General features: G+C 36.4%; 2 protein-coding genes across 11 annotated transcripts in view; one reads left to right on the forward strand and one right to left on the reverse strand.

Moving 5' to 3' along the window:
* Positions 1–239: 239 nt before the first annotated feature.
* Positions 240–13,521, forward strand: mxt (Eukaryotic translation initiation factor mextil). 10 transcript variants are annotated; one of them, XM_073080840.1, is made up of 13 exons: positions 422–687; positions 867–991; positions 1,333–1,486; positions 1,766–1,919; positions 2,319–2,520; positions 3,602–3,673; positions 4,025–4,085; positions 4,487–4,628; positions 5,300–5,437; positions 6,055–6,250; positions 8,195–8,263; positions 10,703–10,821; positions 13,142–13,521. In XM_073080840.1, the coding sequence occupies exons 1-13, from the start codon at positions 680–682 to the stop codon at positions 13,244–13,246; spliced, it is 1,545 nt and encodes a 514-aa protein (XP_072936941.1). In that variant the 5' UTR covers positions 422–679; the 3' UTR covers positions 13,247–13,521. The 10 variants fall into 10 exon arrangements, with proteins under 10 accessions (XP_072936940.1, XP_072936941.1, XP_072936939.1 ...); XM_073080844.1 differs by lacking the exon at positions 13,142–13,521 and adding an exon at positions 11,208–12,362 and having other exon boundaries at positions 423–687; XM_073080847.1 differs by lacking the exon at positions 13,142–13,521 and adding an exon at positions 12,132–12,362 and having other exon boundaries at positions 423–687.
* Positions 13,522–16,778: 3,257 nt separating this feature from the next.
* Miga (mitoguardin) overlaps positions 16,779–23,660 on the reverse strand; it is a 71,838-nt gene continuing 64,956 nt past the window's right edge. The window contains exons 4-11 of the mRNA XM_073080860.1: positions 23,379–23,545; positions 22,729–22,875; positions 22,450–22,559; positions 22,018–22,186; positions 21,245–21,349; positions 20,767–20,895; positions 20,334–20,504; positions 16,779–19,711 (exon numbers count right to left, since the gene is read on the reverse strand). Of these exons, the coding sequence (XP_072936961.1) occupies positions 19,568–19,711; positions 20,334–20,504; positions 20,767–20,895; positions 21,245–21,349; positions 22,018–22,186; positions 22,450–22,559; positions 22,729–22,875; positions 23,379–23,545 (1,142 nt within the window). The 3' untranslated portion in view covers positions 16,779–19,567. The remainder of the gene's footprint in view (positions 19,712–20,333; positions 20,505–20,766; positions 20,896–21,244; positions 21,350–22,017; positions 22,187–22,449; positions 22,560–22,728; positions 22,876–23,378; positions 23,546–23,660) is intronic.

Raw genomic sequence — 23,660 nt, forward strand, 5'->3', positions numbered from 1 at the left:
TACAAAACATCTATAAAAACGTTTGTTCAATATATATAAATCGTAATAAGTTTTTATCAGCCCTTAGCAGTTATTTTTAAAACCTGTCATCGTATTGTGTTTTACAATGTTTCTTAGTAAATTCATCACTGAGGCAACACAGTTTGGATCAAGTGTTGTGAATCATAGCAATAATCGTTAAAAACCGGTTTTTGTACTTATTTTGTTTTATATTTTCAGAGGCCAAAATTTATATAATTTTATGTTTATAGTTACAAAAAATAAGTTTATTCGTGTGATATATAATTCTGTGTGAAATTTTTTAATTTAATTTGGTCATACATTGAATGAACGATTAGCGATTTTCCCCATCACTACATAAAATTTATTTTTATTGCGAATTAATGGCGTAGCCAGGTGAGTTTTCTTGTTTATTTCTTATTTCTTTCATTGTGTTCCATCGTTTTCATTTGTTTTATCCAAATGTTTTTCATTGAGCAAAGTATTTAGTATCCCTCAAAGTCAAAATTTTTCACCTATCTATTTTTATTACATGATAAACTAATCTAACGAGTAATGAACACGTATTGGATTTGTTCCGAATTTATTCGCTAGGATCATTGTCATCACTTTCACTTTTCACGCGTTTTGCTCTAGTAGTGGTTTTAGTGTGCATAAACCGCATCGAGGCGCAGTCGCCATGGACGAGTGAGTTCCCTATTTTCTGTTCGTTTGCGTTTCATTGTTTCGTTGTGAATAAATTATGACAAGGTTATTAGTATCCTCCGTCAAGAATCCAAATATGATTGTCGGTCACGTCACCGTACTGCGGCGTTGAAATGTAGACGCGATGTGTAATGTTTTGATGCAAACTTTTGTTTGAGCAGCACCATGTCGACCCTAACGAAAATGACCCGCACGGTTAAGAAACTGGAAGTTCCAAGGCCCCTGAAATCTACGACTAGCTCAGCACATAACCGCAACTCTGTACTGGATGTGAAAATTAATTCTGGTAAGATTCCTATTAGATTCTTACAGGTGTTATTGTTGATAACAATAATAGAATTAATTAAATAAAATGATATTATACAACATTTTGTTATCTTTAATCTTCTTTTGTCTGTCTAATTTAGGTCACCATTGTATTATAAGATTTTTTGTTGATAAAATTTTCTTATCAGTCAATATTTACAAACAAAGTATTCATCATGAAAGAATTAAGATTAAAGTGTTTATATGTTTTGATTACTTATCTCTATTTATAGGTTTTATAGCATGTATGTACATTATCTAATTGTGAAGTTTATCAAAACAAGGAATAAAAGAAATAAATCTGAATGTTTTTTTCTGCAGTTGATGACCTAATAGTGTTGACGGAGGCGGTAGCGTACCAAATGATGCAGGGGAACTTTGACCGTGTGCTTCAGAGCAATGTTGCGACCATGTACTCTAACCTCAAGCTGTATGGTGCGCAACTCGAAGCTCTCTATAAGGACTTTCTTGACAGGTATATAGTACGCCATTCATAATTTTACAATATATATACAATATGTGTTAGACAATAGACCAAAATACACCAATGACCAAATAATCAAGATACATAATTAGTGTTGCATAGCGGTTTCATATTTTGACAGTTACAAAAACATACATTTTTTTAAACCTACAAAATTATGAACAATATCCTTTTTTTAGTAGGTCAATGGTAAGTAACTTATTGTTTGGTAATGTTTCAGATTCTTACAAAGTCATCGAAAATAAACTTGTGTGTTGTATAATTTTTTAGGTATTTTGTAGTCTTCCGCAATGGATCTCAAGATGAGCGGCTGGATAAAAAGACTAGATTGCATCTTTTGGAGCTGATAGAATTGCGCGCTAAACATTGGCAGGGGTCGGATTACATGAGTCAGTATTATAGGCATCGTGGCACTCACGCAGAGGTAATATACATATTCAACACTTTTTAAAAATGTCTGACTTTACAGATTATGTAACTAATATTGTTTGAGAATAATATGCACCTTGCTCGGTGTAGGATGTGAAAGTATAGAAATAAACATTGCAATTTTCTCTTATGTTTGTTAGAGTGAAATCGCTTTTAACATTATACATGTATTTCTTAAATGTATGTTATATCTTTATAATAGTTGCAAACAGGTTTCTTTGATAAGTATTATAAAGGGATCAATGCATTTCATATTTTTGTAAAAACCTATTTTATTCATATTGTTTTTTTTTTTCATTTTGTACAGTTAGGAGTTATTGTTTAAGATTATAATCTTACTCTAGTGGTTATGTCCTGCCTTGCTTTCCCTTATGTCTGCTGTAATTCCTTGCAGCCGCTACTAGTGCCGACGATGGAGGGTCCGGGCGCGGGCGGCGCGGCCTCGCCCCCGCTGGCTGCGCCCGCCGAGCCACCCGCGCTGCTCGGCCCCGGGGAGGTCATCAAGCCCTCGGGCAAGTTCCCCAAGCCCACCAAGATACCTGGAAAGAACTACTCCAAGGATGAGGTCGTCATTAGGAACGCGGACTCTGGGAAAGGTGATTTATTACGCATTTTATATATTTATATATTGATAGCGGTAAATTTTTGACATCTATTTTTTCTACCAGCTTGAAACAAAACCATTGAACATTCTACTTAGAAGTAGATTGTGATATAGGTGCAATAAAACAAAAGCAGGCACCAAATACACTGTATTGTAATGTCCTTGTTTACTATGCATTTACAAGTTTAAGATTTATATTAACTTATTTATTTTACCTAGGAGTAATTATGCATGTCTATAAACTTTATGAGAAGTGTCAATAGTAGATCTATCTGTACTGAGATGACAAAGTATGCATGATTCAAGTATGCTTATCTGTTATATACTTTTATTTGTTTAGCAGAAATGTAGATATTCTCTAGTGCATGTTGATCAGTACAGATTCTAAGACTATCTTAAAATATTTGATTATCATAAATCTTAGTTTTATTCATAAATATTTTTGTTTAGATTTTTTATCTGGAATCAGATTTGTAGATTAGATTATTTTGCAATTTAAAATATTTCTGTGTAAAATGAACTCTCTTATATTTAATATAATTATCTATAGCATGAAAACTATGCCTGAATGAATTTATTTATTATTGTACTGTAAGTTACATTTTGTACGTTTTAGTATGATGTACATGAAGGAATCATGCAATAACTATTTAAATGGTGGAATATTTTTCTAAAATTTCAAATGTATCTTGTTATCTTGAAATATATTTGCTTCCACACACCCTTTATTAACCATTTAAAGTAACAAATCTATTTTTAAAAATGTCAGGAAATTTTAGTTACTGCTGAAACTCCCAATTATTCAATCTTAACATCCTCTGTGTGGCAGAACTTGTTTCACACCTTAATTACATTCAATTTAATCTGAACAAGATTTAGGAAACAAACCGTAAAGTGGTCATCGACCTATTTATTTCCACCATTTAAATGTTTTAATTTTATTTTGCATCATACGCAATAAATTTTGCAAATTACGATATAGGGCTATACTAGGCACTGTAAGTTATGAGAGCGTTTGTCGCGGCGGGTTTGCATCGTGACGGTGTATCTGAAGTTGTGTTGTGGTGTTGCAGTGATGGGTATCAAGGGGAGGCGGGTGCACATGATCGAGGAGCTAAGTGACACGATTATATCGTTTCAGCGAGGTACGAATGCACGGTGCGGGCGGGCGCATGGTGTGCCGGGTCTATCCTGCCTGACTTCTACCTTACCCCCTATAACTAACGCTTCACTGTTCATTCTAATACATCATTGATAGCAAGCATTTATGTGATATCCAAGAATCATATGACCTGATAATAATCATTATAATTTATGTTGAAACTCATGAAAATCACGTGTAAACTGATTGGTATTTATGTAACAAAATTTAATAAGAACATGTTTATTTTTCATTTAATACGCCTGTTAATAGCATCGGCTTGAGCTTGGTTAACACGATCATGTTAGCAAAATATGGTTTAATTTATTTTACTGGATACAATTTGTGATTCCAGTTAGTCCCGGTGCAAAGGAACGCCTTGTTCAGATCACTGGGCCCAATGAGGAAAATGTTAAGTGAGTATTTAGTATTTAATTTTGTTTTTTTGCCAGCTTGTATAAATTTGGCAACAAAATTGTTTAATGCATGCATTGCATGTACAAGTCTTGTTATATAAATATTTCTCATATTTTTTATGGATCAGCATGGATATTTCTAATTTTCTTTAAATACAAGTACATGTCAAAACATCTAAAATTTTCTAGTTGTGCAATTAACAAAAGTTTTCAGTCATTTATTATTTTATGGGTTCAACTAGTACCGTATTTAAAATGAATATAAATTGAAGGGGCATCCGTTCCAAGTCAGTATATATGGAACTCTTCAATATGATTACTTGAAGATAGAAGCGTGAGCAAAATCACCTTCAGCTACGTATAATAACAAGTAGTGTAACGTGCGTGTGTGCAACCGGCAGCCACGCGAAGCACCTGATCGGCGACACGATCCGGCGCAACGCGTCGCCGGTGCGGCTGGACGGCGCGCTGGACGGCGCGCTGGCCGGCTCGCGCGCCTCGCTCGACTCCGCCAACTCGGACGACGCGCCGCGCCCCAGAGAGGTCACATGTCTCTTTTCTACACTAATATTATAAAGAGGAAAACTTTGTTTTAAAATTTAAAAAAATTCTTTCACCATTCGAAAGCTACATTATCTACGAGTAACATAGGATATATGTTATATGGAATCTATTTGATGAATAGATTTTGAGGCAGTACAAAGTTTGCCGGGTCAGCTAGTTATTTATACAATTCATGTATTGCAGATTGATCGCACAATATTTTTATTTTATTTAATAAGTTTTTGTACACAGAATTAAATCATACTATACAGAAGTCATAGAAATAAGGTATAAGTTATAAGTTGCAAGACATTGAATTAGTTTAAATTTCCTTAAATATGCCATTTTAGTGCCAGAGAGGTAATATTCGTTTCTCCGTTTATTTTTATTCAGATTACTTATGTAACTATGAAAATTTCTTCTTATTGATCTGTTTCATTTCCTATTATTTATATACCACACACTAGTACGAAAACAAAAAAAGATTAAAAGATACCATGGATACTTAAAATTTATTTTTACATGCCAGTAATAGATTAAATTTCTTTTGAAGATTTCTTAATGAATCAAAATTTTCTTTTTTTAGAAATACCACTATCGAAAATTGTGAAAACTGAAGACCAGACCACATTACAGACCACTTATTTAACTTAGTGTTTTGTTAATTACAGAAGTCACCCCACAACAATTCCCGAGCCCTACTTCATAGTTTCTCAACGAACGATGCCGCGCTGGGGGAGTACAAGTACACTGTGACGTTCGGACAACATTCCATCAAGATCACGGGCAATAACTTAGATCTCGTCAAAGTAAGTCTTAACATTCATATTTTTTATTAAATTAAAAATGTGTTTGAGGCTTCCCAACTATAAGTCCTTGCCTTGTTTGCTTAAAAATGTACAATAAACTTGTGTTACAAAGGAAAAAACGGTCATCAATTAGCACAACGTGTCGGTTGTTTGCAATGGTTGATACAATGTGAATTTAAATGACTTGCGTTGCAATACATTACAGTACAAATCAAATTAGATTAACTAAACTTACAGTTTAAAGATAAATAAGTTAATTCGTAATTTTCTAAATAATAACGTGAGTAGATTAAATAGCTTTTTTGTTATTGTATGGAAGTTTTAAATGAGCATGCAGTCCACCACATAAAAAGTGCGTACTGTCACCTATGGCCATGGACATATGTAATCAACACCAAACAACAATGGCATCCTATCCGAGGTTGACCACAAATGCCTAGTTATCCCTAAGGATTAAATTGGAACGCTTTATATAAGTTTGTCTCCCTTATTCCTTCAAACCAGAACACAGCAGTGCTTGAAACTACTGTTATTAGGCAGAAATAGGTGTGGCGGTGGTGACGCTGTAGTCGAACCGTAAACGCTTCTAGCTCCTTTAAACCTTCGTCCCCGTGCAGACGGCGAAGCTGGTGCTGGACGAGTACTTCGAGAGCGCGGGCGCGCTGGAGGCGCTGGGCGCGGGCTCGGGCGACTTCTTCACGCTGTCGCAGCGGCCCGGCGCCGCGCTGCTGCTGCGCGACGACCTCGCGCTCAACGGCGCCGACGACGACGTGTTCGCGCCCGACGCGCCGCCCGCCGCGGACGACGACAGCGGTAAGCGACGCGATACTTACGCTAGGATGATAGGGGAAAGGATGTTCCACTTGGAGACTGTGGCGACCGCGTTCGTATAGATCAGTGTTCCGAATACTTTGTGTTCAAGGTACATTTAGGAAAACTAAAGCTTTTGGAGGTACACCACAAATTTAAAATTTGTTTTTTAAGTAATATTAATCAACATTTATTGAAACGAAACACCTCGTTCGTGCGCTCGCGTGATTTGTGTAGGTATTTTACTTACTAAAATAATTTTATAAGATAACCTATTCCGCGGCCCAGTGTGTACACCAGTGTGCCGCGGTACACATTTTGCGGAACACTAGTATAGATGGCCCATTTTATATAGAAAATGTGTTGGACCGAGGTTGTTGTGATCTTCAAGTGGAACAGGGTTTTTAAATGTTACTCATGATTAAACGTTGTCGTCATTCAGTCTCGTTACGCTAGAATTCTCTTGCCTTTCTTCTTGGATCTTTAGCTGTTCATCCTTTTACAGTCTGATCACCTGTAGTAAAATTTTACCTCATATAACTAATTACAATTGTAATGATATAGCCTCCCTCTTTAATGATATAACATTTTTCGGCAACTACGAGACTGAAAGAAAGTATATATAATTTTATACAGAAGTCCTTTAATTAAAACTGAAACAAGCAAAAGCCAAGTTTCTCTATCTCATAATTGTCATTTTTCAAATGACATTTACTTTATATGTTGCCCTTTTTAATATTATAATTAATATTAATATATGATATAAATACATTTTAAATTTATGAATAAGGTTTTCAGATCCAAAAGTCGCATGTAGGTTGAAGTTTTAGATAGAAACCATGAAAGCAAAGCGGCACAGATAAGAAATAACATTGCATTCCAGTAGATTTTGTACCAGATATTGATACTAACTGTAGTTGAAGGAATAACCCTTGAAAATGCATGGATTTGTGGAGTTTCCTACTAAGAGTTGTGCAATATACGAGATATAACATTACAATAATTTCCAAAAAAAAAGCGACTGACTGAAGCATTTAGGATTAGAACAGAAGAAATTAAAGAAATCATTCACATGAATCCATTTTGAGTTTATTTGAATCTCTTATCATTTTGGTCCATTATTATTTTGATCATATTGAATATATTTATCTTATTTATGTATTTATTTACATGTCATTTATTAACAAAAACTATCTATTGACCAATCGCTGACCATATATCCCACGGCCGCTGCGGTGTTTTCCAAATTTTTGTTGCAACCATTTATTTTGGCCATTACATTGTTACAACACACCCGCCCGGGATTGCTCACAAGTGACTACCTTGTAAGTACGTTTTGTGTCTGAGAATGTTATATTTTATTTCTGGTATCTTGTGCGTAGAGGTAGTGACTTTTGAGTCAATTTCAGTTCAGTTACGGCGCATTTGCATTGAATCGTGTCGTTTATATTTCGTTTTTTTAAAATGTATAAAAAACATTCGCAATATTACTCAAAAAGTATCCTGCAAAATAAAATAATTTTATTGCTATCATAAGTTAAATCATGCATGATAAATGTATAGGCAGCATATAGATTATAAAATATGTCAAAGTAAGTTAAGTTAATTGTAATACTATTATTTGGGACGAAAAGATATAATCATTTAATATATTATGTCAAAGTAAAATATATATAAGAGTAATTTTCTTTATTATATGTTTGAGAAACATGGACAGGGGCTCGCTTATTCTTCTTGTTATATTTAAGACCGTTGCATTGCTAATGTAAGTTTGCGAATGTGTTCAAATATTCGGGGTGTCAATCTCGTTACGTACGCGTACATGTGGAATAAATACGTACACGAATGCGAATGCGTCGGTGTGCGTCGGGCGGTGTGTGTGTGTGTGGGCGTGGTCGGCGTGCGGCGGTGCGGTGGTGTGCGGCTGCGTGACGTGTGTGTGTGCAGCGGGCGACGGCGGCGCCGGGCCGCGCCGGCCGCGCTTCTCGCGCGCCACCTCCACCGACAAGAACCAAGGTAAGGCTGCTGTGTACCGCTCCCCTCCCCCTCCCCCGGCCCCGCCCCGGCCCCGGCTCGGCACGATGCGGACTTCATGAAGCCTGTCCTCTGTAGACTTAATTAGCTCACCAGTCACTTCATTTTTTTTGGCTCTAAATACAAAGAAATGTAATCGAAGAAGATTGCGTAGTTTGATTGTTCTAGTCGGTAAAAACCCGATATGTACCTTTAAAGATCAAAACTTAGGCATAAAAATTGCTCTTGCTATACTTACTCGTACCTTTACCAAATCAAAAAATATACATAGTTCATTCAGTAATGGCAGTCTTGAATTGTTCAACGGTGCCCGGAACGTTTTGGTCAAGCAGACATTTAGATGATAAATTTAAAGTTTTCCTATAATATTTCCCTGTATATAATAATTTAAGTAATCTTCAAATGTGAAATTACCCTATGTTAAACTTTTACTTTTTAATTATCGATACCAAAACGATAGAACTGTTTTAAAAATAAAGTGAAAAAATATATTCTGGCGTTATTACTATTCACGAGAAATAAATAACAATATAATGTAGACAGCATAATTTATGGTCATACCTCACGCAGTGCTTTTATTCCGTCGAGTTTGCGGGGGCGCCTTCTTAACCGCACCATAGATTAGTAAAGATACTTCGCCGCCTTGAAATTGAATGAAGCCGCAAATGGCTTATTATAATAAGTTCTTTTTTTGAATTCTTGACGAATAAAAAAATTTCAGAGAAAAATTACGAATAAATAACTAATACTGCGTAATTTTCATGATAATTAAATAATTTATAATCATAATTTCAAATATTTTAGGGATATTTTAGCACGGAGACGTGGCAAAATTTTTTTACGCAACTGTTTCAATTCTCAAAACTGGGTACATTTTCTTGTTAGGAGTGAGTAATCTTTACTAATCTATGAACCCCACCTGCAACTTAACTGCACAAAATTACGTCATCGTGAGTTTTGAAAGATCCGGGTCTATTTCGGGTCCGCGCGGTAACCGAATAAACACAGTCTCGTTAGACCTCATTCTTAGTCTGTTCTCTCACTAGTTGTGTAGTGTAGATCCTACCATTCCACATAAACTCTTTTTAATCGTGCCGGGTCCTATAAAATTCCTTACAAATGATCAGTCATGCCATAATGAAGATCAGCTCCAAATTTGTAACATAATAGTACATTACAATACGAGGACGAAAAATTTTTTTCTGACAAGTGTGAGTTTGCAGGCCGAGCCGCAGGCGAGGACTGCAATCACACGAGTCAGAAAAACATTTTTCGTCCGCGTGTTGTATAAAATTTTATATTACGGGGTCGGAAATGGGGGTTTTGCGCACGCGAAGCGTGCGTAAAACGTCCATTTACGCACGCCGTGATATAAAATATGTTTCGTTATTTTCATCGACATATTTATTTTAGATACAAAATTAGTAAAAAAGATGGAAGAAATGTCACAAATTTGGATTTTATTTCAATATTATATTAATAAACATATATGTATAGCAACTACATAAAACACCACATACATTATTATTTCATATAGTGGTGTGCATAGTTTTCCTACCATAAAAAAACATGAAATTTGAATGAGCGAAGTTTAATAAAGTATACTGTTTTTGTTACTTATTAAAAAGTCCAAACTGTTATATTTTAAGGGACTAGCATAGTTATATACAAGATTTATACATAATACAGCAGTTATATAAATAAGAGTTGATCTGTTAGGATTCAATACTTTGTATACTAAATTAGATATATTAAATAAGAGAGTGAATCCTGATTCAGATTAATTTTGAATTATAATTTAAGTATAACAATTATTAAACGAAATATATCATTTTTTTTTTTAATTTAATAGGAATACTATTTTTCACATTTGAAATTTTAACAAATCATACATATTTATGTAAGTCATATTTATCAACGAATTGTTATAACATCACACTAACAAGCCTCATTTAGCATGTAACTTGTTCACTTGTATCGTGTCGTGCCATATTTATGCAGATGTCAGTCAATAATAATACTTATTAGCTAATCAGAGATGTTACTACACTTGGCTGTGGTTGAGTTTTATTAACTTGCTATGCGTATGTGAATGAATGCTACTTAAAAGCACCCGTTGAGTAATACTTACTTTATAAAGCTTAACGCTAACAATTATATTTTTTGTTTCTTAGCCTGCATTACATAGTGCAAATTTAAGTAAAACAACGCTCTCTTATTTCCTTAACATTAGAATCTTACAATTACGCCTAGAAGTGCGGCAACTCGGACACAAACTGTTTATTTTGCAATTGATTTTGTTTCGGTTACAAATACATAAAAAATTAAAATTGTTACGTTATGTACGTGTGTGAGTCGAGTTACCGACATTTCTACGGAGAGTTGGACGTGTCCGGCCGCTGTACGAGCGTGTGTGCGCAGGAGCGGGCGGCGCGCGCCAGACGTACACGTACGAGACGCTGGTGCAGTACGCCGACTCGCCGCTCAGCAAGCTGCCGCCCGCCGGCCTCGCCGCCTTCCCGCCCGACCTCGCGCGCAAGGTAACGCTGCTGGCGCCGCGCAAGCGCCCGGCCCCGCCCCCCTCGCTCGCCCCGCCCCCCGCGCCCTACGCGCCGCGCGCCTGGCCGCCGCTGCACCACCCCAACTACCTCGCCGCGCTGCTCTGCCGGAACTTCTACTGAACCGTCTCGCGTCGCTATGCTCTTTCGCTTCGAGGTGCCCGCGCGCTTCGGCGGGGTTTCGCGGTACCGGGACACCCGAACGAGTTACGATCGATTCGATTCTACGACCGACCCTCGGGGATGTTCGTGGAATCTCGCTACCAAGGGGGTACCCGAGGGGATACGAATATAATTTGGTGGATGTGCGGTGGTGTGAGCGGCGGCGAGGTCGCTGCCTTATCCGACGTGGGTCCTTTGTTCCGCAGCCGGGCGTGGAGGCGCGGCGCGCCCGCGACGCCGCCTAGCGCCGCCCCGCCTCTCCGCCTCTCTCCGCACTTCCCGCCTCCCCCGCAACCCTCGCCCCGTCCTCCCCCTCCTACACCGCTCCGCACGTGTCTCCAGGGCGCTGGATGTAATTCAACGCAAAAGTTGAACTTTTGTTTTGCATTCCTTGATGCCCGCCCGGATGCCCGTTCGGATGTAATTGTTATTCAACGATAATATTGAGCGCTCAATATTATGTGTACGTGTTAAAACTGATTAAAGATGATATATCTTTAGCCATTTTTAGCATTTAATATTGAACGCGCTCTTCCACTCTTTTGTTTGTAAATTTAACTGCACGTACTTCACACACTGCAATGCTTTGGGCGAAACGCTTATAGATGGGGCTTCGGTAGCATAATTATATTTAAATCCAGTGAGTAATATAGTTGTAATAGTTATTAAAAAATTCTAGTCAAATGTTGTAAATGGATCTCTACTTAATATCGAAACGTAAGTCTAATATTAAATTAGGGAAAGCACATTATTAGTAAGCTGTACTTGATCTCGATAGAGTAAGTTGCACATTAAAAATAAGACTGATTACTAGTGATACGGGCGAGTCGGGAATAGTTTGCGCTTAATGTAAGCTGTCACATTGTACGCTTGTGATCTTCTGACGAATTCTACGATCTCATAATTCATTTTGCTACAAAGAAATTGAATTTAAACATTTTTTCTAACGAAGAAGCTTATATATTGATTCCTGAAATGTTTACAGTTGTAGTATTGTAATTGTTATATTCTCTGTTAATTATTGGAAAATTTATATGCATAATGTTTATAATGTATTTATGACTGGTTTACTGAAATTCAAATAATATATTTAACCATAAGTTAAATTTATGTTATTGCTGCTTGGACAGAATGGATATTCGAGAGAGGTTCGCTACAGGTAGAAAGTGACTATGATTTTTGAAATACATAATTGCTTTGTTCCATAATTTCTGATTGAAAATTATTTTCAATTATCTGCTTAGCTTTATATATTATACATATATATAATATATATACAGCCATATTTGCGTGTTAACAAATTGCCTGTGGTATTTCTTTTCTGTTTTGTGGTTTTATTAAATATATCATTTAAAAAGTAACCGTCTTTCCTTCTTACTAACTTAACACGTCGCATTTCGTGAGTGACTGCTATAACTTAATCAAATATTCTTTTCTGCCATTTTGCACTTTCTAACAAATATCTAATTCATTTGCACGTAATTGTGATATTCTGATTTCGCACGTTACAAGAGAACTAAATTAAATTAAACAATTTAGATACTTACATTTTGTACACATTTTGGACATATTGTCTACACAATAAAAATATTAGTATTTTTACTGATGAAAATAGGTTCTTCATAGGATAGCTACTAGTAGGAATGGCGTACACTGTACAGTAACTTGTAAGATAGGTTTGATTTTTATTTTTGTTGAATATTCTTGGTTCATTTTCTAGTATAGAGAGACATGCAACACGATCAATAAACACTAACACATTACTTAATCATTTAACCGTGCGAAATCAGATAAAAGCAAACATCCAACACAAACGTGGACGCTCGCATGAATCACGGAGAGATAAGTATCTATATATAATTATATTTTTGTGTAAATATTTTTTTCATATGATTTATGTAAATAGAAGATATTATATAAGTCTAGATTCTAATTGGCATAACTTTATAATATTTAAGATAAGCAGATGTTAAATTTGTGCGCGTAGTCAAATGTGCTTTATACTGTGTGTCGGGTTTTAGATTAATGAAGAAGTCGGTTAAAAATTATATGATTTTTTACCTGTCCATGCGTTTTCTAGACATATACAATATCTTTGTGTAAGATTGTAATGTTTCTAACGTGCGGTGATGTCGTACAGAGTTGCCTGGAGTTCGACAGCGCCAGCTACCTGAAGAAGGTGCGCGCGGCGGCCGGCACCACGCTGGCGGCGGACGACGCGCCTGACTCGCCCGAGCCCGAGTAGCGCGCCACACGCTCCCGCACGAACACCCGCGCACACGCGTAGGCCGCGAGCTCTGAGCTGAGCTTTGCATTGTGTGAGTGCACACAAAAGTAAACTAAGTCTGGGATTTAGAAATTACAATGCAGACAAATGGTGGATTTAACTACCACAATGTTTATTATCTATTTTTTTTTTATCTTTAGTCGGTCTTCACATTTTTTATAACTTTCAATTTAGTGAATTGTACCAAGTATTAACGTTTCATTTTACTTAATTAAAAATATTTGTGTTATTTTTAATTCACGGTTTATTTATATTGAATACTATTTTATTAAAAAATCGAACAGAAAAACAAAATATTAAAAATTAAACAACTCTGCTACACAGTACAAGAAGTGAGGAAGATGTACGATTGTCAAAAATCAATTAAACTACGTAATCTCACTTCACACCTACACTATCCATGTGTACTCATACAAATGCAAAGCTCAGCTTAGCCCTCGCGGACTATACACACCAACACACTCGCACACCCACACGCGTTCGCTTTCCACGACACCGTTGAATGGCAGCGGTTCGTTTCACTCGCTCAGATACTACGGTTAAGCCGGTAGTCAATAATCTACGATATTGTTTACAATATACAGTGTGAATTCCTTTGAAATTTGAATGCGGCAAAATCACCAAATCAACTATTTACAACTTGTGGCAGCGGTGTTTGTGCTCGTTCTGATTAGATGTGAAGACGCTTAAAATAAAAGCTTGTGAAATCCAGTCATAGTGTCATGGAAAACGAACAGTTCCTCTACATCAATGATATTATAAGTAAAAAGACATCTTCGATAAAAGATATATGATTTGTCAGGAAGGGGATTGGAGAAGTCCTCTTTCTTTTCCTAAGGCTCGATCAAGTGGTTTCATCAAAAATTTTAAGTTCAGACGAGCAGCCTCGGCATAGGTACAAAATGTATAATGAGTCTTGCAATTTTACGCAAGCTTCTAATTTTGTGACGTAATTTTTTTTGTCTTCTTTTTACATAAAATATCATTGCCTTACACGCACCATTGCACCAAACGCACACCCTAAAGGTTTTAATGAGCAATTTTTACGCTACGCTTCTGGGACCAGCAGCCGATCCAATGTATCTGTTCGATACAATAATTGTTTTATGGCAATTTTTATATTTAGATATTGTTTATTGATTAATAACACTCGGGCGATAGGTCTTTGAAATGGTAACGTAAAAATCGCGTTATTGTAAATCATTATTACGTTCGATAGAAGTGCGTATGTGACGTAGTAGTTATTAGTACTGGTATGTATTATGTTTGGACTTTCAAATTACTATTTTGTCAAGGAAGCACTTATTAAGTTCGATGAAATAGGAATCCAATCGTAGGTACATGCCCTTTTTCATGAACGTAAAACCCGTCAATAATTTCACATTCCGCGTTTTATAAAGCGAGCGGACATTTGTATAAACAAGAATCTTTAATGAGCAGCAATTGTAAATGGGTCAAATCCTAGTATTTTGTGGCAACTGTAGTGTACATTGTGTTGTTACATTAATAAAGAGTTTTGTATTGCTGTGTTTTGAATAATCTACAATATAAAATATAACGTTGCGGGACAACAACATTATAGTTAATCTATTGGACGTTTCTTTCGCTTATTACTAATTTAGCGGACTTATTTCTCATACTAAAAGTATTAGCTCACCAAAATAATTTCTAGTGTTGGTACAACATACCTCATTTATGTTCTATTATTTATTCTTTAAATTTATGATGGTATTTTATGAAAATTGTGATAAAAACCTCATTCTACAGCTAATGGCAGTTTTTTAAATGATTTCAATTAGCTGTCCCTAATATGTAATAATTAATGATCTCTTCAGATAACTCCAATAAACAAAAGAAAGTCTGTATGACTACGTTTGTGTAGATTATCTAGACTCCTTTAGATCTGTGAATGCCGAGAGGTTTCACGTTAATCCACTCTGGGATTTATTTCCTTGGAACAGTAAACGCAATTTTCTTAAGATCCGTTCGAATATTTAGGGTTGATATTTATTTTATTGTCTATATTGACTCTGAAGGAACTTTTAGTTTCGGGCGTCATAGAGTGATTCCATTTATTTTAAGAGGAATGCATGCATTTTTTGTGTGTTTGTATACTCATTTTCAGAATTGTATCTAGTGTCTAGTCCTGTCGAGTAGGTATCGATTCTCACTATGTCGTAAGCTTTTATATTTCAGGGAAAGCCTGCCAATCGACTTGTTTAATCCTTATTATTTTATTTACTTTGTTATATAATAAGAGCTTTATGAAAATCGCTGTGCACTAAACCAAATAATCTTAAATTACTATATTATTTAAAAAGTATTTACGTTATATTAACTTCGTATATCTAACAGCCATATTCATAATAATCCTATATACACCTATAAATCCATTGTAAAGCTAAAACATTCTTGTGAAACAATTAAAGAAAACTTCACAATAAACTCTAACGTGCAATAGTGCTATGGTTAGATATTAGCGCTGTGAAGCGTATATGGGAAAAGGACTTAGTTAAGGACATGAAATTTTTATGAATATGACAGTTAGATTAACTTCATTGGTTTGCCACGGCGACGTTGCTAGTATAGATTTTTAATTCAAAAGAATTTTTTTATTTAAAAATTAACAGATGATATATTACTTTATAAAAAAAAAAAAACGTCGCTGTGATATGCCAGTAAAGTACATATCTATATTGACAGGCTTTCTCCTATAATCTTATATTTATTAGGTAGGTAATCATGAATGTCTGACTGCAACAGAAAATTATTTATCTATTATAAGACTGTTCGTCATGATATATTATCTACGTAAAAAAGATATTATTATTATGCTTGTAGTCTTATCGATTGCACCTTAAAATATTTTGTGTACTTTTATAAAACGTACTTTTGTACAATAAAGTACTTTGTAGTGTTTGTAACATTAAAAAATTGACAAAAAAATACTTGAAGTGTAAGACACGTATTTACACGGGTGACTTATGACATCAAATTGTCGCAATAATGGATAAGAATAGAACCGTCCGGCCGATAACGGCTACTGGGCTACACACAAGTCCATCATGCGACGTGCGGCATAGCGCGCACCTAAAATTGACTTGAAAAGTACCTCATGTTTTGTCAAGTCATGATTTGCACCGAAACCCAGCACCCTCAACAACTTGTACGAGTTCACATTCGTCAGTTACCAAATTATAAATAGAACAAAAAGCAAAAAATATATTTGTATGTGAAACAAACTATAAAGTACCTAAAAACTTGGTGCTCTTCGGAAAAGTATTATAGTTGAATTTGTAATGTTTATGTTTACACATTTGTTTAATAAAAATTAAAGGCAAGGCTATAATTGTGAAAATTTATGATATACTAAATTTTCTAATAATATGCGTTGTTTTATTTTATCAAACCTTCCGACAGTCCCATTATATTTATTTTTTAAATAAAACTAAAAATATTTACAAATTGATAAATACATAATTTAGCTCTATATAATTAGTTATTTAATGCCTTAACAAATGCATATTATGTTATACAAACTTAACGTTATGTACTGACTTATATGGTAAATTACTGCTTACAACATATGTCCATTAATTGTAATCGTACAAGATCTACGGCGAGATTTCGACGTCCAAAATTTGGTTTTTAATAAAAATACGTTATTAAAGTTAGTAAAAGAATACCCAACTAGGTCTGAAAAGATAACCAATATTACTTTTACATTTGTTTTTCTTGTTTTCCAAAAGGCAATTAATATTAATGAGGTATTATGTTTTTTTAATTGCAGTTTGCGCATTGCAAGAGGCCGTCTAGGATGTATTCTTCTATTACAGCAAAAAGTATTTTCATTAAAAGCTAATGGACGTAGAAATCATGCAGTCAGATTTTTACGGATTTAATCTACGTGGAGTAACATAATATTGGTAGTATAGTTTTTAAACATGCTTTTAAAATATTTCCCAAAAGCTCGTTACATTAAGGACCAACATATTGTTGAATCATAACATGCGTATTATTTGACCCCGATACACGATATAACGATAATACACAAATTGGTAATACATATATTGAATCAATATTAAATCAATTATTATTACACATGCCGATAAAAGAAATCTACAGAAATGAGGCGTCGTAGACATTGGGTATGAACAAAGTCCTACCATACCGATACATTTTGATTGCAGCTAAAATTTCTCGGTGCCATTGTGAAAACGAACTCGTAATGGGAAAACTAATGTTAAAAGCTATAATATATACACCTACAAGTCACGAATATATTAGGCAAATATTAGTAGCTAATTTATCTCCAACAGTTATTACAATAAAGGAATATTGCTGAGAATATATTTCAAGACAGGTCAGAAGAATATTGAATAGGAATTATAATTTAGATACAAGTATTGTAAATGTCAACTATTTCAAGACACAGGTTACTTCTCTTATCAAATAGCATTATTAATATAACTTTATCATTACATATCCCTTGACCCGTAATATTTATTGATACTATTGAACAACAAGGTGTATTTATCCTAATGCAAGATTGACAACATATACTTTTACCTATAATTTTTATTGCATTTTACTTTTTTTGTAAATATGATGTTACTATCATTCTAATGGCAATGATAACAACACTTCAATTCAAGACATCTACAAAAATATCAAATGCCAATATAATACTGAACACTCAATACATTGATTTACATCAGAATTAAACATTTACTGGCAGTATTGTCAACAAATGATCTTGGCGGTAGGAATGTCATATCTATTCAAAGATTAAAGTCCGTTATTAATAATCGATCTATCTAATGTTCCAATCTTTATATCTATCCAAGGCCGACATATGACAATTTCTACAATAGACATTGTTATATTTCGATCTTTGATAGGTAAAAATAGATAGATTCAATATTAATAATGGGCGATAAGGTATATAAATCTATTATTATTATTACCATATTGAATTATACGTAACTTACGTAAACTATGATAATATATACACATACACCATAGAATTAATTATTACAAAATTATTGCAACACCGATGGCCGTAGTACAACAGACAGAAAATTAAGCCGCGAGATTAATGTAAAAATTCTAAAATGCATAATATTTTGGGGTCACATTCATGATGTGTAAGTTAATGTGATACTCTGGTACCTATAGTTCGCGCCAAACTACTAGTCCGCTCTGAAGTTGTTGCGAGCAGGTGTAGTCATACAATTTGATGTGGAGACGCGATTCATTTCCCTATTAGAAGCGAACTAGCAGTTTTATGCGGACTATAACGAGTTCATTTAAAATCGGTCATATTATACAGGAAGACAGCGAGTTAGAAAGTGTATTTTTACTATCTCCAGTAAAACCGACTTTTCAAGGACATATTTAATATTTACCGATTATGATTGGAATAATTCCAAAATGGTGCTTAGCTTATATTATATTATGTTTATAGCAATTAGCGCCTTTACGATCATGCAACATTTTTTTATTACTTGGACGTAAATAGACGTCTGACATCGTACATGACATTGAATGTGTCGTGTCACCAAATACATAAAGCGGAATACAGAACCTCCTTCCTTTTCAAAGTCGGTTAACAATCATAGTTTTCTATAAAATATTTTGGAAAATATACATACATTAATGCACATAGTATACAATGATATTATTTTGCCTGACACATTAAATATCTGTATATACAGGGTGGATACCTTCATACGATAATAAATGAACACACAAGTCCTATTTCTTTCTTGGAACATGTTACAATAATTAAAAACACTTCACATCAATCTCAATTCAAAAAACATTTTTTTAAACAAATTTAATAGTAAATGATGGGTAAAAAAATTAACGTCATTTATAAGAGCGACAACGGCGCAGTGTCATGACGTAAAATCTTTTGCTGCGAGTGTGATCCTTATGTTTTAGGAATAAGGTACAATATGCATTTCCTTAATTTGAAGAACTTGCAACATTGTAGTTTTATTACGTCTCGATTTAAAATGTTTTTGCGATTAGACAAAGCGTGTAGCAAATTTGAAAAAATGCAAAAAAAAACCTGTGCGTAAAGTACTAAAGATATTTGATTGAAAATTTGTTTGGAGGCTTTGGAGATGGATAGGTTCATATGGTTAAATTTATTGTCGGATGAAAGTATCCAGCCTGTGTAAATGCAGCTCTAGCCGTCCAACCTCATCCTCTTACCAACCTACTGGAAAATAGCAAAGAAGCCGTCACCATACATACATGGTACATGTACGTTCAGTTCCTGTCCGCGAGTTTGTCCATGATGTTAGCGGCGCGGAGACGGGCGTGCTGCATGATATCAGCGGCCAGCTCGGGCGCCGCGCCGTAGCGGCACTTGTGGAAGCTGAACAGGTCGCTGATGAAGCCCACGATCTCCGCCTTCAAACACACATAGGATAGTTAGCTAAATTCCTTTAGATAGTACATAGTAAGCCCGTGCTGCTAATTAGCTGAATACTTTCAGGCAGTGCATTGTAAGCCCGTTGCGTTTGCTCACTAACTCGGTCAAATAAGATTTCCACTATCTATTTGGTACTGTGGAATAAATTTCTTTTACTGTATTTCTTTGGACTGTATTTCTCATACTTGATGTACCGATTAGATTACAAGATATAATGTAATACAGCGTTTCTCCAGTCTTTGCTTCCACTCGCCTCCCAATACGCTCTCATTACATGGCGTCCGTGCAATGTAATAAGAATCGCGAGCGCATTCCATGTGCCGTAAAAGGACGCGCTTCGTAAGCAGTCCGCTTCGGCGCATCATTTTACGGTTTAATAAGCTACTACTTGAATTACTACGGTTGAGATGTCGCAGTTTAGTCGTATATCTTAAAATAAATTTAGTCCTAAGGCGTAGACACGCGTATGTGGCTAAATTCAGGTAGGACTCTAATGCTATTTAGGGTTGATTACAGACATCCGTGAGGCAGAGGTCACTTATTATTATATGAACCGCACGTTCTTTTACTACTTATATCAAGCAGCGTACATATCCATACCTTGAAGGTCTCGCAAACGTCTCGCAGGCGCTCACGCGGGCCGAGGAAGCCCCAGGCCAGCACGGGCAGCAGGTGCTCGGAGATGGAGTAGAAGTGCGCCATGAAGCCCGCCGGCTGCTGCAGGTAGCGCCGCTTCGCCTTGATCACCGACCACACCGCCGTCGTCAGCGCCTGCCATATAGATAGATATTTAACATTAGACCAAAATCTTTTACCACTTGATTTATGTTCACTGTTGTTTGTTCTAAAGATAGATCGAGTTAGTCATAATAGTAGGAAGTTCACAACTTTATAGTTTTGATGGAAGAAGTATAATAGCGGATTATTTATTTTTCATCAGTCATTATTGAATATGAATAAGAAAAACGTATCAATTTTTCATATTAAATAATAACCGAGGCCTCGTGCAGGGCGGGGCGGGGGCGGTACTCACGGTCTCCTTGAAGCCGTCGGAGAGCCAGCGGTTGCGCACGACGGCGAGCACGGAGGCGGGCGGCGAGGCGAGGTCCTCGAACGCGTCCAGCAGGATGTAGTCCAGCACCACGTCGTAGAACGTCAGCGCCTACGCACATATACCACGGCTTTAACATTGTATTGCTTTCCTAATGTATTGAGCACCACAAAATTGATAATTCTTACTAACATAGGTAGATATACAATAAATAATAAATAAAAAAAATGCTTAATGTGGGTTACAGATCTTTATTTAATCAGTCTGCGTAGTATGTAAAAAGTAGTAATTAATATGATTATTAATGAGTATGGGAATCGTGTTTTCTAAAAATGAACCTTTATTTTAATTCGTCATTTATAATTATTTACCTACCCAAAACTTGATTCTCATAAGCGAGACTATCAGATGGCATAATACTACATACAGTTTTAATAAATGTAATGTAATACATACACACCTTAACACCCTTACTTGAGAGTTCACTTTCAATAATAGGCCAATTAGTGGCGTCTGTCGCCCACGTCACCATCTCTTCATAAGCAACTAAGAACTCCTTTGGTTCCTGAAATTTAATAAAATGAAATCAAATCAGTTATCAAATTTCTATTCTCGAAATGCATTCGGTTTGGGCCGTTCACTTTATAAATAGAGTAAAATAAGTGTAATAGAAATGTTCTAAGTTAAATTTTTTTCGTGAGATATAATATATGTTTCACACTCTTCAAATTTACACTGCGTTTGTATTGGGCAGGCGTTATACAAGTGGATGACCGTACCCAAAGAAATTAAATACATTGAGCTAAAGTACATAACGCAGACATTTTCAAAAGATTTTAATTCAAAAACTTTCATTTTACCCCTTCACACTGACACAACCTTGGATTGATTGTCATTTGACATACCTTTTAGAACAACCATTTAGTAATAACATACTTTTCTGAGGCGTTTCAGCTTAGCCCTCAGGGGCAGCGGTGCATCTGTGGCCGATCTCAGGTAGGTTGATTACAGATGTCCATGGGCGGCAGAATCCATTTACCATCAGGTGGACTGCATGCTCGTCTGCTACTCCTATATTATAAAAAAAAGCACTGACACTATCTTAGATTGATTGACAATTGACATACCTTTCAGAACAACCTATTACCATTTAGTAATAAGTCGTAGATGACAATTTCCCTACCCTTCCTGGGTTCCAGCATTAGGTATATTGTCCAATATTTTTGTCCCTACCTTGTCTGCGAAGAGCAGCAGGTCGGTGAGCACCTGTCGGCCGGCGTCCACGAACCAGGCGCCGTTGGCCGCGTCCCGGAACACGGCGCCGAACGCCTGCCGCAGGCAGTGCAGCTTGCACAGGAACTCCGCGTCCGAACCGCACTGCACCGTCTCCGTGCGGAGCGTCCTGGACCATATCGATAACCATTAAAACGTTAAATTTTCAAAAATTAATAAATTCATTGATCTGATGAAATTTAAAAAAAGCACAAAAATGTTCATTACATTTATGTGATTCTTAGAGAAAAACGTTTCAGGCACAACGAAAAATCGAAATAGGTTGCAATCCTGCAATTAATAGGTATAGCAAGCTATTTTTACAATGGATGTGGAACGTTTCCTTCTATAATAGCTACACATATAGGTAAAAATGGTCCAGGGTCGGCTTACCTGTATGGAATTCCATTTTCTAACTGTTTGACAGCCATTTGATACAATTCCAAGTTTTCTATTTCAGGTATCGCCTCCGCTAAATCATCGAACTCTCTTAGATCTGCTACCTGCAACATTAGTAAAACGTAGATAAACGTTAAGAAAACTTTGGAAGCGTTATTCAGAAATACTGATCTTTACAAGTCGCGGAAACTCTTATATAATTTTCAAAGGATAAGAAAGGGGTATAGGGCGTAGGCGTTGCTAAAGGGTAGTAGGACAGGGGAGGGGCGGTACCTGGTCCTCGGCGGAGGCGAAGGACTCCGCGCTGGAGTGGTGGTGCGGTCGCGCGGTGGGCGAGTGCGAGCGCAGGCGCGCGCCGCCGCCGCTCTCCGACCGGAACAGCACCGAGCGCTGGTCCAGGAACAGCAGCTCGCACCGCTCCTGCAATGCATCATCACCACCGCTTGTAAGCTCAGCCCTCATAATGGACACGTGCAGTCACAGACGCGTTGCAACTCCTCAGGACTAAGTTGAAACGACTCGTGTAAGTAATTATTTTTCGGTAAAGGATTATGTAAATCAGAGCACAACAGCGGTCAACACGGATTGCTATACCATTAGAACCACAAAGGCTTCTTTCCCCCTCAAATTTCTTCCACCTTATTTACTTACAGCTTATTTTAGTTTTAAAAGCAATTAGTAAGATATAGTGCTATTATACTAAAGTAAACGGTTTTTCATATATTTTCCATCTATTGCATCGAAAATGTACACTAAGTTCATATTTCCTCCTATAAAAATATCAATTGTCGTATCAATTGCGTGTGACTAGTCTCGTCGTCGCCCTCAGTATTGGCTCGCACTACACGCGAGACCGCGGCCAGCGCTGCCTCCCAGCAGTTGACGCTCATCTCCAGCGCCTCCGTACCTCACCCACAACGCACCTGCAAGTGGTATGCGTCCTGCAGCAGGTCCTGTATCTCGCGGCAGAACTCTGCCTCGTCGGGCGACGTGAGCGCCAGCGTGCCCGCGCCGCCGCCGCGCGCGCCCAGCGAGAACGCGGCCAGCGCGTCCTCCCAGTAGTTGATGCTTGTTTCTAACGCCTCCATGCCTGGAATGTAACAAAGTATCTTAAATACAACGCCATTAAATATGTATATTTAGGTAAGTTGTTTTTTCTTTTTATTTTATAAAATTTTACAAACGCTCAAATGTAATTTTAATTA

Source organism: Epargyreus clarus, unplaced genomic scaffold (genome assembly GCF_041222505.1).
Source record: "Epargyreus clarus isolate Ecla_fem2 unplaced genomic scaffold, WU_Ecla_fem_2.2 ptg000015l, whole genome shotgun sequence".
Taxonomy (NCBI): Eukaryota; Metazoa; Arthropoda; class Insecta; order Lepidoptera; family Hesperiidae; genus Epargyreus; species Epargyreus clarus.